The following is a 17175-nucleotide window of genomic DNA, read 5'->3' as shown; positions in this document are numbered from 1 at the left end:
TTATGGCTTTTGGTAGTTAAGGGTTAGGATCAGGGTATGTTAAGTGTAAAGGAAGTTTAATGTTCACTTATTGGTTAGACTTCAGAGCTCAGTTTGTTACAAGGTTAAGTGGGAGCATTAGCTTAGAGTCCCATTCACATCTTTCCAGGTTTGTGCTTTAATGAACATTATGTCACACGTTAATGTGCATTTTGCTAAGACAGCCACTTTATTTGAATGACATGCCAATGTACCAGGAAACTCACCTGTCTTAATTTACCTGACACACATGGTATGATGGTGTGTTAATGTGTGTCGCAACACAAAATTATTGGCACAGTAGCTCACTAATATCTGCATTATGTTAAAGGGTGTTACCACAATGCAAATGCGTGAAGCCGGCATAAAAATGATGTCATGGCTAGGGTTCAGGAGGTGTAGATCAAGGCTTTCTATTGTTTTCAGAGTTTGTTGAAGAGTTTGGTGCTCATAAATGGCATAATAAAAGAAAGATATGACTAATATGTTACTTACCTTAGAAGTTTCGTATGTAAGTTTTAACTCAGAACTTGGCACCTTCAGTAGACGAAACAGCAACCCCTTTAATTTCTGAATAGACATAGAATCTAAAATAATGAACACAAAGCTCGTTTCGGTAATAGGAACATTTTCCTTAACTAACAATTCAGTTTTAAAACCTTAGACAATAAAAAGGTATAAAGACTTGACTTTCCTCTAAATATGGTAAATTACAATAAGTATGAATCAAATATTTGTTGGCAACTACATGACTGTTAACCTCCCTGGCGGTATGATTATTTTGGATTTTAGGTGCTGAAAGCGGTACCATTATTTTGCATGTAATTCTTGTGAATGAGCAGCCCAAACCAACTGTATACATTATATATATATATATATATACACATGTATATAATGTATACAGTTGGTTTGGGCTGCTCATTCACAAGAATTATGTATATATATGTATATATATATATATATATATATATATATATATATGTATATATATATGTATATATATATGTATATATATATATATATATATATATATGTGTATATATATATATATATATATATATATATATATATATATATATTTATATGTATATATATATATTTACATAAAAAGTACAGTAAAACTGCAGGAAAGGGTACTGGGGGGCAAACTAATGTGATTTTTTTTTATTTTGAATGGTATCAGTGTGTTTGGTGTGTTTTTACATTTGAATTTGCCGCCGGTTCCACCCCCCTGCGAACGTCACGTTGCAGGAGACGGAAGCCGGGGCACGGAGACGATCGGGAGGAAGATTCGCCGCGAGACACCGCCGAGACACATCGCTGGATCCCGGTGACAAGGTAAGTAACCTCTCTTACAGGATCCAGCGATGCTTCTGGCGGTACCCCGAGTGTGGCTCGGGGTTACCGCTTTTGGCTCTTAAATTTAACCCCGAGCCACGCTCGGGAATACCGCTAAGAAGGTTAAAGCTGCCCTATCACCTTATTTTTCTTAAAAAAAAGACCTGATGGGCACTACAACATGTGCGCTGTATTGCCCTGAAGTTCGAATATGCTGCTCATTACTGCAATAGTGCACTGGGGTGCCAATTTAAAATGAATTGGACCACAATGCACCATGGTTTATTCATTTTTCAGTAAGTTAACACAACACCCTACTGATTCCAGGAACGTAATCAGCGTACTCTGACATTTTTGTTCACTTTTTACTTTTTTTCTAATATCCTAAATGTTTGCCATTTTGTAGTCTACGATCATTACAATATAACCATTTTGTTCACTAAATATTTGTCTTTTATATGAACTCTACTGTTTTTGAAATCTTAAAAAAAAATCCATGGTAACTTGACAATTTAATTGTATTGATTGAAAAATGTTAAATGAAAAATAACAATTAGTTATATTTGTTTTCATTCATTTAAAAGTGGCCTCAACATCTAAAAATATTGGTATGTTAACAAGTATGGAATTTTCATTGAATCTCTGAAGCTGTTCAATAAAATACATTTTTTGTGCAATTTGTAAAATTATTTTCTCATTCAGGAAACAAATGGGTTCAAATATTAAATTGTATATTGTGTAAAAAAAAAAAAAAAATACATATAGGTTTGCTATTGTTTGCTGGGGGATACAGATGATTGATGAAACTAGAAAGACATCCACAAGCAGTACCTATCACCTACCCATCAGACCTTGGGGCCAAAGCTGATGCAGCCTCATAAAGATTTGTATATGCACACAAGGACAGCTGGGTCAGCCTTGTAAAACTTAGACAGTGAAATTAGATGGCAGAAGGCGAAAAAAAAGATGACTGCCCTAGTATAATGTGTAGTCATGGGAAATGTGGTACTTTATACTTCAGGGCATAGGCGTGTGAAAATGTATGGCTGTAATTATCAAAAAATAGTGGAGACCAACACCACCATGAATCTGTCTTCCAGAAGAAAGAGGTAGCAGATAAGTACACTTTGATGGTTTTGACCACATTTAAGAAATGCAAAGCATTCTTCATAGGACTGGAGCAAAAAAAAAATGAGGGTGAGGCGGCGATTCCGAAAGAATGCTCTGGCAACAATCTTCTTATTGGAATCACAAATATCAGACTATATCAGTACCACCAGAGCATCTGCCAAGCCTGGCACTAGAATTTTTGTTCTTGAAACTAAACAGTTCACTTTTTAGTTTAGACAACATGCCAACAACTGTGTATCACTCATTGGAGATATGTCTGGGAAAACACCTCCTGGTGCAAAAACCATTCCTCAGGATTTAGGATTTTCATGGCTGTGTTAATCTACTTGCCAGTTTTCCACACCAGGAATTTATACTGCAGAAAGGAATGTTTCTTTCCATCATGTGCAAAATGTGATACACGTAGTGCACTGCCGCCAAATTTTTCCCAAATAGACAACGTACCCCACAATCATGGCATTATTTAAAGCGGACCTTCAGTAATTTTTTCATCTTTCCATCCAATAAATCTTCTGTCCTTGTTGTTTTAACATTGGATAGTAAAATATGTTTTAGTTACATAGTTAGTGGGGTTGAAAAAAGACATCAGTCCATCCAGTTCAACCTATGATGTGTGTGTGTGTTTGCTGTTAACAATACATTGTATACCCCTGTATGTTGTGGTCTTTAAGGTGCCCATCTAATAGTTTTTTAAACTATCGATGCTCCCTGCTGATACAACTGTTTGCGGAAGAGAATTCCACATCCTTACTGCTCTTACAGTGAAGAACCCCCTAAGTATTTTAAGGTTAAACCGCCTTTCCTCTAGTTCTAGTGAGTGGCCACGTGTCTTATTGTATTCCCTTTCTCTGAATAGTTTGTTCCTTATGCTAGGGTCGCCAGTACAGTATTTGTACATTCATATCATATCCCCCCTCAATTGTCTCTTCTCCATAAGTTCAGTGCTTGTAGTCTTTCCTCATAGCTGATGTCCCCTAATTATTTTTGTTGCCCTTCTCTGGACTCTCTCCAGTTCCAGCATATCCTTCCTGAGGACCGGTGCCAGAACTGGACAGCATACTACAGATGTGGCCGGACCAGAGTCTTGTAGAGAGGGAGAATAATCTCTTTATTTCTGGAGTGAATCCCCTTTTTTATACATCCCACTATTCTGTTGGCTTTGCTTGCAGCGGCTTGGCATTGCATGCCACTGCCAAGCCTGTTGTCTACCAGTACCCCCAGGTCCTTTTCCATCCTAGACTCACCCAGAGGTTCCCCCCCTAGTGAGTAGCTTGCTTTCTGGTTTCTGGCACCCAAGTGCATTACTTTACATTTTTCAACATAAAACCTCATCTGCCATGTAGTTGCCCACCCCATTATTTTGTTCAGGTACGCTTGTAAGGTTTCCACATCCTGCATATAAAATATTGGCATGCTTAGTTTAGTATCATCTGCAAATACTGTGATTTTACTAGATATCCCCTCCTCTAAATCATTTTTGAATAAATTTGCCAGTAAATACCTTATACAGCCACTTTCCGCTTTCTGGTCTGGTATTTATGCCTAGGCTAGTGCCATCAAACACAGCTCTCTCTCTCATGAGAGGAAAGTCATAGGAGAGCCAAGAAGAGCTGCAGTGCTGGAGGGGGCTGGATGAGGGCGAAGATAATAGGAGACAGCAGAGATCCATGTGTATTCATCAAGAGAGGAGAAATGTGTGGGCAAGTAATGGTGTGGCACTAACCAATAATGAAGAGATCATACTAAAGCAGGCGGATAAGGGAGGTAGCCTGGTTGTCCAGAATAGAATTGACTACCTCAGTGAAGCCCATCGACTATTGGCTGATACCGAGATTTACATTAAATTAATCTGTGATCCACTTCCCAAATACCAACTTGAGCTTAGATCTTTAGTTGAGAGTGCGTGGCATCAAGGTGTCATCAATGACAAAGAGAAGAAATTCCTGCTCCCAGGAGAAGTCAGTACTCCATATTTTTATCATTTGCCAAAGGTACATAAATCCTTAATACAGCCACCGGGGGGACCTATTGTGGCGAGTACCAATAGTTAAACTAGCGGCATCTCGAAATACTTAGACTTCTTTCTTCAACATTTGGTATGTGAGCTACCCTCTTATATTAGAGACTCCTCACAAGTGTTGGAAGCTCTGAAGTCCTACACATGGGAGGATGATTATATGTGGGCCTCCCTCGACATCACGTCATTATATACGTCGATACCACATGAAGTGGGACTTCAAGCTATTACATATTTTTTGGGTCATTCTGGCTCTTTTAATTCTTTACAGTCCATATTCATAGTGGACTGTATTGAGTTCTGCCTGCGTCACAATTGTTTTTCATTTTTGAATCAGTTTTACCTACAGATCAAGGGTACCGCCATGGGGGCCAACTTTGCTCCAGTGTATGCCAACTTAATCATGGGCCTATGGGAAGAGCGCCATGTCTGGAACAATAACCCTTTTGCTCAATATATTGTTTTCTATGGACGATATACTGACGACGTTATCCTCATTTGGAGTGGTGGTCCAGTGACTTTTAGGGCATTTGTGGCCCATTGCAATGCCAACTCGTTGGAGTTATCCTTTACATCAGTCATTGATCCCAATGAGCTGGTATTCCTAGACCTGGTACTCTCCCACGAAGGCCCGAACATCATCAGTAAGAACCACACAAAACTAGTGGGAACTCATACTTACACTACGCAAGTTGCCACCATCCCGCATGGAAACGAAACATCCCGGGGGGTCAATTTCATAGACTCCGCCGCAACTGTTCCAAAAGGGAAGATTATTGTGACCAGGGAGCTAGAATGAAAGAATGCCTCCTAGACAAGGGGTTTCCTCTACCCCTTGTTGAAAAGGCCTTTCGATTACATTTGGAGCCCGAATCAACCCAAAAACGTAACCAAGTTGACAATACGAATAAAGTCAGATTTATAACTGGTTACAATGACCAATACAGGGCCATTTCACATATTGTCAAGAGACACTTCAATATCCTTCATCTTGACAATAGATTGGACCCTATTTTACCTTCTGTACCACAGGTTACTTTCAAAAAGGCACGCACAATTAAAAACATTCTAGCCCCAAGTAAACTAAAACTTCAGGCCCGTGCCCCTAACGATATTAGGTTTTATTTTGATAACCGCACAGGTATCTATCAGTGTAAGAAACGCGGTTGCCTGACATGTCAGTCTATAGTACAAGCCTGTACTTCTATTAATAATAGGGATGATACATTTTTCATTAAACAATTCATTACGTGTTCGACCGAATACGTAATATATGTGTTAAGATGTCCGTGTAAATTGGTCTATGTGGGACGCACCATGCGGACATTGCGGAAAAGAATAGGAGAACATCGCCAACTCATCCATAAAGGATGTGACAAGCATAGCGTCCCACGCCATTTTTTAAAGTACCATAACAAGGACTTCAAGAAACTTGAAGTGATGGCAATAGAAAGTATTCCCAAAGGAACCCTGACAGAAAATGAACGTTTCTCTCTTTTATGTAAAAGGGAAACTTACTGTATTTGTAAATTCAATTGTTTGGCGCCCCAAGGTCTCAACGAAGAGCTAGAGGTGAATTGTCTTGTCTGATGTATCTTTTATAACCAATTTTAGAATTTGTAATTTTATCTGATAATATGGTTTTTAAAAATTCAAGCCTGCAGGTACATAGAGATTCATGTGCTTATGGAGAATTTATTTTTTATAAATATCATATTGGTATTTTTATATAATTAATATGTATTTATTTATTATTTTATCATTCTATTCTAAATTAGTGCATGTATTCCATTATGAACACATGGTATGACAGCCCAGTATATATGTTCTTATGAAGTTCTCTTATATATACTAATTTATGTACGATAGATTTTTAATATTTCTTATACCTCCATGAAGCACTCTGGGTCTCCAACATATTAATAACAGATATTTCGGTTTTATTTTTCAATCCAGATTTCCAATTTAATTTTTAATTTTATTTTTCCTTTATCAATTTTTTATCACAAAGGGTGCATTTCCATTTAATTGTTTATACATTTTTTTATTTTTTATTTATTATTTTTTATTATTATCATTTCTTAATTTCATGATTCAACATGTGTTATTATTTGGGTGTTTTTCTCTGATTCAGCCTATTGGGGTCTTTTTCCATTGGCCAGTGAGCCTAACCCCGCCCACTACTTGGCTTCTTAGAGCCTCCGATTGCCTTCAGCCACAACTTGACAAAGCTACAATCGTAGCGAAACATGTCGTTGTGGCAATCGGGAGGCTCCACAGAAGCGAACACATCCAGTCCTTCGCTCTTCTCGGCTTCTGGGTGACTCCTCGGCTGGCCATCTACGGACTTCCGGTCCTGCGAGGTGACGTCATCAGCGTGCGCCTCCGGTGCTCACGGCAGGCACCGAGGGAGCTCAACGCAGAGGCTCCGGTCCAGGAACGCGGCCGCATACCAGACCGTCCGAGCCCTCCCGCTTCTGACCTAATCCGTTTCTCCATCTGCCAGCCACGACCCTCTAAACCTATCATCAGGTCCCCACGAACCTACTAAGGGTTTCTGCATACAATCAGTGAGGAGGCACAGAGGCTTCAAGGAGTGGTAGGACTGTGCATTATCAATTTATTACATTGTTTTAACTATTGGATCCATATAATAAATCTTTATGAGACTGTACATCTGAGTCCACATTGGGGTTATTCACCAGCATTCTGCACATCTGAGCGCCATCCCTCATTTTGATTTAAAAGTAATGGTGTGTGTGTGTCTGTATATATGTGTGTGTGTCTGTGTATTAGGGATCGACTGATTATCGGCAAAGCCAAGGTGGCCGATATTGCCGATATTACTGATATTTCGGAAAGTGCTTGTACTGGAGTGATGCCTGCAGCTAGAGGCTGACGGTCTGCTGTCTTGTAATGACAACCGATGCAGCTGAGAAGCCGCTCGGCTGTCATTACAAGGAGCGGGAGGGGACCCGGGCAACCAGCCTGCACGGCCACCGAAGACCCGATCAAAGCCGCATTTGGCTCTGATTGGGTCTCCATGCAAAAACCTGGAAGTGATGCCATGACATCACTTCAGGGTACTTGTGCCAAATTCAAACTTGGCGTTTTGAATGCTTTTAAGTGCAGAGGAGGGGTATGGGATCTTTTAGACCACCAGATCCCTCCACAAGAGTACCTGTCAAATAAAAAAAAAAAAATATGTACGAAAATATCGGCCCATATCGCCCGATACCGATACGCGATTACCAAAATATCGGTATCGGCAATGAAAAAACGATATCGGTTGATCCCTACTGTGTATACATTATCTCAAAAAAGTGAGTACACCCCCTCACATTTTTTTTAAATATTTTATTATATCTTTTCACGTGACAACACTGAAAAAATTACACTTTGCTACAATGTAAAGTAGTAAAAGTGTACAGCTTGTATACAGTGTAAATTTGCTGTCCCCTCAAAATAACTCAACACAGCCATTAATGTCTAAACGGCTGGCAACAAAAGTAAGTACACCCCTAAGTCAAAATGTCAGAGACCAGGCCCAATTTGCCATTTTCCCTCCCTGGTGTCATGTGACTCGTTACTCGTGTTACAAGGTCTCAGGTGTGAATGGGAAGCAGGTCTGTTAAATTTGGTGTTATCGTTCTCACTCTCTCATAATTGGTCACTGGAAGTTCAGCATGGCACCATTAATGTCTAAACCACTGGCAACAAAAGTGAGTACACCCTAAGTGACAATGTCCAAATTGGCTCCAAAGAGTCAATATTTTGTGTGGCCACTATTATTTGCCAGCACTGCCTTGACCCTCTTGGGCATGGAGTTCACCAGAGCTTCACAGGTTGCCACTGGAGTCCTCTTCCACTCCTCCATGACCACATTACGGAGCTGGTGGATGTTAGAGACCTTGCACTCCTCCACCTTCTGTTTGAGGATGCCCCACAGATGCTCAATAGGATTTAGGTCTGGAGACATGCTTGGCCAGTCCATCATCTTTACCCTCAGCTTCTTAAGCAAGGCAGTGGTCATCTTGGAGGTGCATTTGGGGTCATTATGTTGGAATACTGCCCTGCGGCCCAGTCTCTGAAGGGAGGGGATCATGCTCTGCTTCAGTATGTCACAGTACATGTTGGCATTCATGGTTCCCTGAATGAACTGTAGCTCCCCAGTGCCAGCAGCAATCATGCAGCCCCAGACCATGACACTCCCACCACCATGCTTGACTGAAGGCAAGACAAACTTGTCTTTGTACTCCTCTCCTGGTTGCCTCCACATATGCTTGACACCATCTGAAGCAAATAAGTTTATCTTGGTCTCATCAGACCACAGGACATGGTTCTAGTAATCCATGCCCTTTGTCTGCTTGTCATCAGCAAACTGTTTGCAGGCTTTCTTGTGCATTATTTTTAGAAGAGGCTTCCTTCTGGGACCACAGCCATGCAAACCATTTTGATGCAGTGTCTGACGGATGGTCTGAGCACTGACAGACTGACTCCCCATCCCTTCAACCTCTGTTGCAATGCTGACAGCACTCATACGTCTATTTCCCAAAGACAACCTCTGGATATGATGCTGAGCATGTGCACTTAATTCCTTTGGTCAACCATGGAAAGGCCTCTTCAGAGTGGAACCTGTCCTGTTTAAACACTGTATGGCCCTGGCCACCGTGCTGCAGCTCAGTTTCAGTGTCTTGGAAATCATCTTATAGCCTAGGCTATCTTTATGTAGAGCAACAATTCTTTTTTTCAGATCCTCAGAGAGTGCTTTGCCATGTTGAACTTCCAGTGACCAGTATGAGAGAGTGAGAGCGATAACACCTGAAGACGTCGTAGTGACGAAACACGTCAGAGGGAGCTTGCCAAGCGTTCCCACGTCACACCTGGAAGTCGGAGATCGGCCATCTTTTTGGTTGTAACCAAGGAACGTTGTCCAGCATATATTTGTATGTCTATAAGCTCCGGAACCGGATGGACTTGTGTCTTTTTTCAACCTGACTAACTATGTAACTATATAAGCACAGTTTGCCTCTTCATATGGTGAGTGCATGCCTCGCTTTTACTAATAAAGGCTTTTAAAATACTACACTATGGGCCTTTTTCCTCGTGGTGTTTCTCCCTATGTAAGAGGTTGAGTGCTAACCAGAACACCATAGGAGGATCGGGTCCTGTGTTTGTATCATACAAGGATTATTCAGGATTGGAGATTGGTGGCGATTCAAACAGTGGATGTCCCCAGCTGCTTGGTCCTTGTGAACTGGGTTTAGTGGTCCCATAACTGCTTACTGCTGTTTACACCTTTACCCATCGGTAAGAGTCAGTGTATGGTGGCTGGTCTGTGTCACAGTTTTACCATATCAAGCACCTGGGTGAAGAGTTCACAGTTTTACATCTTTTGTGCAACCACCACTCCCGTGGCATCTTATGATGGATTATCTTATTAACATTATTTGTATACTAGCGCTGCTCGTGCGTGCATTACTTTTTCTTAAACATTCCAGAGTTTGAGCTAGCTGCTGGTGCTCTATAGGGGACGCAGGTAGTTTTGTGTGTGTTTATACCAAATTTAACACACCTGCTCTCCATTCACACCTGAGACCTTGTAACACTAACAAGTCACATGACACCGGGGAGGGAAAATGGCTAATTGGGCCTAATTTGGACATTGTCACTTGGGGGTGTACTCACTTTTGCTGCCAGCAGTTTAGACATTAATGGCTGTGTGTTGAGTTATTTTGAGGGGACAGCAAATTTACACTTCATTTTGCTATATACTATATTATCACTATTGTTGTCTTGTTGTTTGTTTTCCATTTTGTTTTTTTTATTTATGTGATTTGGTATTAGGCTGGTGTAAAACTATGTATAATACATCTATATGGATGAGTTTATAATTGATTACCCGTGCAAACATGATGATTACTCATTTATTGTTGTTACCTTAATTGAGGATCTCTAGATGAGGATGTTCATATGAATATTGGGTTCTATGTCCATCTTTCAAGTAATATCAACTCTTACCACTAGATGGCAGAAAATCACAACAACAATATTTGTCCTTGTAAATGTGAGGTTGAGTGGGTGATCATATGGACGCCTGGGGTTCTTTACTCTATGCAACCAAAGAAATGATGTGCCTGGTTTGGTACGGTGTGTGAAGTGGGGTCCTACTATGTCCCCTGGGCTTTCCTGGGTCAGTTCTATCTGCCTACGGCGGCTAGGACTGGCATCAGATCAAGATAGAGGCGTTGGTTTCGAACGTCAGGACGTCGGCCCGCGGCGCCGCCATGCACATGCTCGGTGGAGATTTTTGGAGTCCACACCTCCACCAAGCATGGAATCATGCTGGAGATGAGGGCCAATAAAAAGATTCAGGTGCGGCATGCACAATGCGCACTGCCACTCATCTAGGAGGGATTCATGTCAAGGAGATATTCCAGGTAACTGAAAATCCATATATCAATCCTTTTATGTTGAATGATCTGTAGCTATTTACACGGTACCTTATATCCTCCACACAGTGAATCAGGACTGTCCATTGCTGCAGATCAATAGTTGAATGTAACAAACACAAGAGGTTACCTGCAGTGTGTATCTTGTCATGTTCTGCGGCTGCTGGATAATTTCCTTTTAAAAGGTAACTGCCAAAAAACGGAATTTTTGTAAAATCTTACCTGTAAAATTCCTTTCTCTGAGTCCTCCGACAGTCGCCGCCATCTCCTTATTCGTCACAATGGGGTATTAGACTTTGCTCCGGAGGAGTAGCTAGGCAACAGAATATGTTAATATAAAAGCTTTAACACATCCCACCCCCAGGGGGTGGTCCCCTCAGTCAATACCCTCCTACTTCCTGTATCCATACCTCAGTTTCAGTGGAATAGCAGTAGAGTATACGACCAACCCCAAAAGAGGGGCGGGGGCGGCGACTGTCGGAGGACTCAGAGAAAGGAATTTTACAGGTAAGATTTTACAAAAATTCAGTTTTCTCTTACGTCCTCCGACAGTCGCCGCCATCTCCATATTCGTCACAATGGGGACGTCCCAAAGCAGTGCAAACATGAGGGGTGGGAAACGCAGCCGCGCCCAAGGCAACGCCGTCTCCACAGCAGAGAAAGGAACCTTACCAAAGGAAGGAAACCATCTGGGCAACAGAAGAAAAAAACTTGCTCAACAGAAGCAAAAACCCAGGAAAACAAATAACCCAGGGATAACAACATGTATCCCAAACAGCCAAGGAGCCCATACAAGAGGCTCTAAGGAACTGCCGCACTAAGAACCTTGCGGCCAAAGGAAGCATCTGCCGATGCCTGAACATCCACTCTGTAGAATTTTGTGAAGGTGTGAACGGACGACCAAGTCGCCGCCTTACACACCTGGGCCACAGAAGCCCCATGACGACAGGCCCAAGACGTACTCAGAGATCTTGTAGAGTGCGCCTTCACAGGCATAGGGGGAACTTTCCCCTTCAAAGCATAGGCCTGTTCCACAGTCTGTCTGATCCATTTGGCAATGGTAGAGGCCGACGCAGCCAAGCCCTTCCGAGGTCCCTCAGGAAGGACAAACAAGGAATCCGACTTGCGGAAAGATTCAGTCGATTTCAGGTAAACCCTAATCGCCCGAACAACATCCAAGGAATGCAGCTCCACCTCCTTCGGATGTTTGGGCTTCGCGCAGAGCGAAGGCAGGACAATATCCTCATTGATGTGAAAATCCGAAACTCTCTTCGGAAGAAAAGAAGGGTTAGGTCGCAAGACCACCTTATCTAAATGAAGGACCAGATACGGAGACTTGCAGGACAAAGCTGCCAGCTCCGAAACCCTGCGAGCCGAAGTGATCGCCACCAAAAAAGCGACTTTTTTGGACAACATGGACAACGAGATTTTTCTGATCTGTTCAAAGGGAGCATGTTGCAGCACGGACAGAACAAGATTCAAGTCCCAAGGAGGTAAAGGTTCCCTCCTAGGAGGGACCAGATGTCGCACCCCTTGAACAAAGGTACTAACCAAAGAGTTAGACGCCACAGGACGTTGAAAAAGAACGGACAGCGCAGACACCTGACCCTTGACCGTAGCCAGCGCCAAACGCTGTTCGACACCCGTCTGAAGGAAGGACAACACCCTAGACACCGAGTAAGTGCGAGGTGAAAACCCCCTGGACTCACACCAGGCAAAATAGGCCTTCCAAGTACGGTGATAGACCTTCCCCGAGGAAGACTTCCTCGCGTTAATCAAAGTGTGAATGACCTCCGGAGAGAGACCCCTATCCTTCAGGACCTCGGTTTCAACAGCCAGGCCGTCAAAGCCAGCGACTGTAAAGCAGGATGGAATATCGGCCCTTGAGACAGGAGATCTTCTCGAAGAGGTAGACGCCAAGGAGCGTCGACCGCCAGATTCACGAGGTCCGCGTACCAGGACCGGCGAGGCCAGTCCGGTGCCACAAGAATCACCATGTGTGGTTTCGAGATCAACCTGCGAAGGAACCTGGACAGCAATTGGATCGGCGGAAACGCATACAGCAGCCGATACTGATGCCACGGGGCTACCAACGCGTCTGACGCGTCTGCTCGAGGATCGCGCGTCCTTGCCACGAACCTTGTTACCTTGTTGTTCAGACGAGACGCGAACAGGTCCACCTCCGGAAGACCCCACTTCGCGCACAACATCTGGAAGACATCCGGATGGAGAGACCATTCCCCCTGATCCAGGGTCTGGCGGCTCAGATAATCCGCCTGCCAGTTCTCCACCCCCGGAATGTGTACCGCCGATATCGCCGGGACATGAGTCTCGGCCCAGGAAAGAATGTCGGCCACCTCCCGAGCCGCGCGGGCACTCCTGGTGCCCCCTTGGCGAATGACGTAAGCCACCACCGTGGCATTGTCCGTCTGAACCCGAACCGGACAGCCGCGCAGTCTGTCCGTCCAAACCTGAAGGCAGAGATTTATCGCACGCAACTCCAGAATATTGATCGGAAGGGAGGATTCCTCCTCCGACCAAGTTCCCTGGGCGGACAGAACGCCCAGAACACCACCCCAGCCCGACAGGCTGGCATCCGTGGTGATCACCGTCCATGAAAGAGGACGAAAAGACTTTCCCCCCGACACCGCCGGGGACTGGAGCCACCACAGAAGGTCCCTTCTGGTGCGATGGCTCAACGAATTCTGGATATCCAGAGATTGCGGACGCCTGTCCCACCTGGACAGGATCTCCGCCTGGAGACCCCTCGTGTGAAACTGGGCAAAGGGAATCGCCTCGAAGGCCGAGACCATCAGTCCCAGACACCGCATGCACTTCCGCAGGGATGAGCACGGAACGTCCCTGAGGGACTGGACTTCTCCCTGAAGAGTCTTGAGTTTGTCGTCCGGTAGGAAGACCTTCGCCTGGACCGAGTCCAGGATCATCCCCAAATAGTGAAGACGAACCGACGGACACAGCGTCGACTTTGGATAATTTATCGTCCAACCAAACTCCCGTAGAGTCTGCAGAGATGCCCTGGGCCCTTAACAAGGCCAGCAGCGGTGCAAGCACCTTGGTGAAAACCCGCGGAGCCGAAACGAGGCCAAAAGGTAACGCCACGAATTGGTAGTGATCCTCCGCAATGGCGAATCGAAGGTACCTCTGGTGACCCTCGAAAATGGGAATGTGTAGGTACGCATCCTTCAAGTCGATGGAGGCCATGAATTCCCCCGGAACCAGGGCAGCCACCACCGACCGCAGAGATTCCATGCGGAACTTGCGGACCCGCACAAAGCGGTTCAGAGCTTTTAAGTCCAGAATCGGACGTACCTTGCCCTCCTTCCTGGGCACGGTGAACAGATTGGAATAGAACCCCCGAAATCTGTCCCGATGAGGCACCGGAACCACCACTCCCTGAGCCCTCAGGTCCCGCACCGCTAGGTGCAGATACCGCAAACGCTCCGGAGACAGTTGAAGATTTGAGGGGAAAAATCTGCTCTCCGGCCGAGAGAGAAACTCGATCTTGTAACCAGATCGAACGATTTCCTGAACCCACCTGTCCCGAACCCGGGACAGCCATGGTTGTGGAAAACCGAGCAAGCGTCCCCCCACCCCAGAACCGGGTGAGGGCGCCCCTTCAGGCCGCACTGTTGTGGGCAGCGGATCCGGACTGGCCGGACTTCTGCTTACCTGTCCACGGCTTCTTCTGGGAGCCCTGACCTTTGAACGGCTTGCCCTTGTAGTGCGACCGAAAGGCACGAAAGGACCCCTGAGAGGGCCGAAAGGAAGCATGCTTCTTACCGGGAGTCGCCTTAGCCTTGTGGGATTGGGGCAAGAGCGTGCTCTTACCCCCCGTGATCCCCTTTATCAGTGTATCCAAGGATTCGCCAAAAAGGCGAGAACCGTCATAGGGCAGATTGGCTAAGGTCTTGCGCGAAGATTGGTCCACCGACCAACACTTCAACCAAACCAAGCGGCGGGACAACACCGCCACACCGTGTACACGTGCGGCCAACGGGACCATATCCAAGTCCGCATCGCACAAATACATGACACCCTGATGGATTTGATCCACCATATCCAATGTCGCCGATGGGGCAGAATCAGCCACCAAAACGCGCCTAAGCAACTGTGTCCAGCTCGCGACTGCCTGGGCCGCCATAAGGGAGGCAAACAGAGCTTTCAGCATAGAACCCATAACAGAATAGGTATGACGGGCAAGAGACTCCAGCCTCTTGTCCGTGGCATCCCGGAACACCGGGGTATCCTCAGCAGGAATCGCAGTAGACTTATTCAAAACCGCTATCGCGTGATCCACCGGAGGCGGCACGCACCAACGCTCATCAGTAGCGGGCGTGAAAGGATAACGCAGTTTGAACCTACTGGGTACCGCAAAAGGCTTGCGGATATTACGCCATTGTTCCTTAACAGCGCTCTGGAAATCATCCGTGCAGGGAAAAACCTGCAATGTTTTGCGTCTTCTCTTTGTCCCATAAGCCGCCAAGGCAGTAGGAGGACATGGCTCATCCTGCAAGCGCAGCGTCTGCTTAATAGAAGCAACCAATTCATCCATGAGTGCAAGCTCTTCAGACGAGCCAGGGGAAGAATTATCCACCCCTTCAACCTCAGCCTCCACCTCGGACCCCACAAGATCCAGTGAGGAACGGGACCCCGATAGGGAGACCCCAGCCACAGCAGCCCCGTCACCATCACCCTCTGAATCAGAGGAAATTGAAACTCTGGGTCTTTTTGAGGATTGAGCAGCCACCAGCATTTGCACCTGAGCCGCAAGGCTAGCCACAATCGCAGCCAAATCCCCCCCTGGGGGGGAAACAGCAGTCCCCTGGCTTCCCACCAATGTGGCAGGAAATTAGCTTTCCTGAGAATCCATGCCCCAAAGTATGTGGAAGAATAAAGGGTTAACTGCCCCTTTAAAAAGCGCAGCCCACCGCACACACACACAAGTACAATGAGACCCCCACAGGGAGAAAGTACAACTTGGGCAAGGATACAGGGATAGGGAGGTAAAAACCTGGAGAGACCGCTGCTACTTCTGCCTCGATCGGTGGCTCAGGAGAAAAGGAAATGCTGACATGCAGAGCGCTCTATGAAAGCCTATGGAAGGCTACAAGAAAATGGGCGCCATCAGTGTAAACATGCGGCCGGAGCGAGTGCAGCCAAAATGGCGCCGTTTGGCGCCGAGACCGCCGCTCCTCCACCTCAGTGAGGTGATTAAAAAAACACCATAATGTCGTAAAAACATGGCGGACCGCCGCAGCGGTTCAGAAGAACTAACTAACGCGGACAAAAACAACAGCTAAGTAAAGAGAGAGAAAAAACTCAAACAAAAATCCAAAAAGAGAAAGGCTGAGACAAAATGCCCCAGCATAGAAACATCCAGCTACTCCTGACAAGCTAGACATTGAAACTGAGGTATGGATACAGGAAGTAGGAGGGTATTGACTGAGGGGACCACCCCCTGGGGGTGGGATGTGTTAAAGCTTTTATATTAACATATTCTGTTGCCTAGCTACTCCTTCGGAGCAAAGTCTAATACCCCATTGTGACGAATATGGAGATGGCGGCGACTGTCGGAGGACGTAAGAGAAATTAAAATTTATATGAAATCAAACTAAGGCACAATTGCTTAATATCCTGGGAAGGTATATCTCTCTTTATATAGACGTTGATTTTGTGTTTTCTGCTCCCCAACAGATGATTTAAATCTGGATCCGGTTGTCTATTATGGTACACTAATACTTACCTGGAAACATTTACACTATTACAACTGAATGGAATGTCTCCAATGCGACTTTATTTTCTGTGGGTCTCATTTCTGCGATTCCACATTCATTGACCTTCTACAAAGGGTCTGCAAGCCCCTCTTATTGAGATGAGACACCCCTACCTATAACCCAATACATGTGAGCACCTCTTTTTCTAGAAGGCCATATATATACATATATATATATATATATATATATATATATATATATATATATAAATAAATATATATATATATATATATATAAATATTTCTATGTTTAATTATATGAAAATATTATAATGCAACAATGGTTAAGGGTTTGTTCATCTTCATCAGCATAGGGAAGCAATATCCATAAACTCCTGAAGAAGCTGTATTTGTACAGTGAAACATGTTGAGAAAGATCAAGAAAGATCTGGATTAATTGCTTGATGTATATGCAGAGATCAAAT

The 17175-nt window shown here is 44.7% G+C and overlaps 1 protein-coding gene across 2 annotated transcripts in view; it reads right to left on the bottom strand.

Moving 5' to 3' along the window:
- TBCE (tubulin folding cofactor E) overlaps nucleotides 1–17175 on the bottom strand; it is a 750803-nt gene that overhangs the window by 26578 nt on the left and 707050 nt on the right. For both annotated transcript variants that reach the window (XM_082250252.1, XM_082250253.1), the window contains one exon: nucleotides 514–605. In XM_082250252.1, coding sequence (XP_082106378.1) covers nucleotides 514–605 — 92 coding nt within the window. The remainder of the gene's footprint in view (nucleotides 1–513; nucleotides 606–17175) is intronic.

The sequence above is a fragment of the Pelophylax lessonae genome (assembly GCF_965119305.1).
Source record: "Pelophylax lessonae genome assembly, chromosome: 3".
NCBI classification, from domain to species: domain Eukaryota; kingdom Metazoa; phylum Chordata; class Amphibia; order Anura; family Ranidae; genus Pelophylax; species Pelophylax lessonae.
This window is presented reverse-complemented; position numbering and strand designations above follow the sequence as displayed.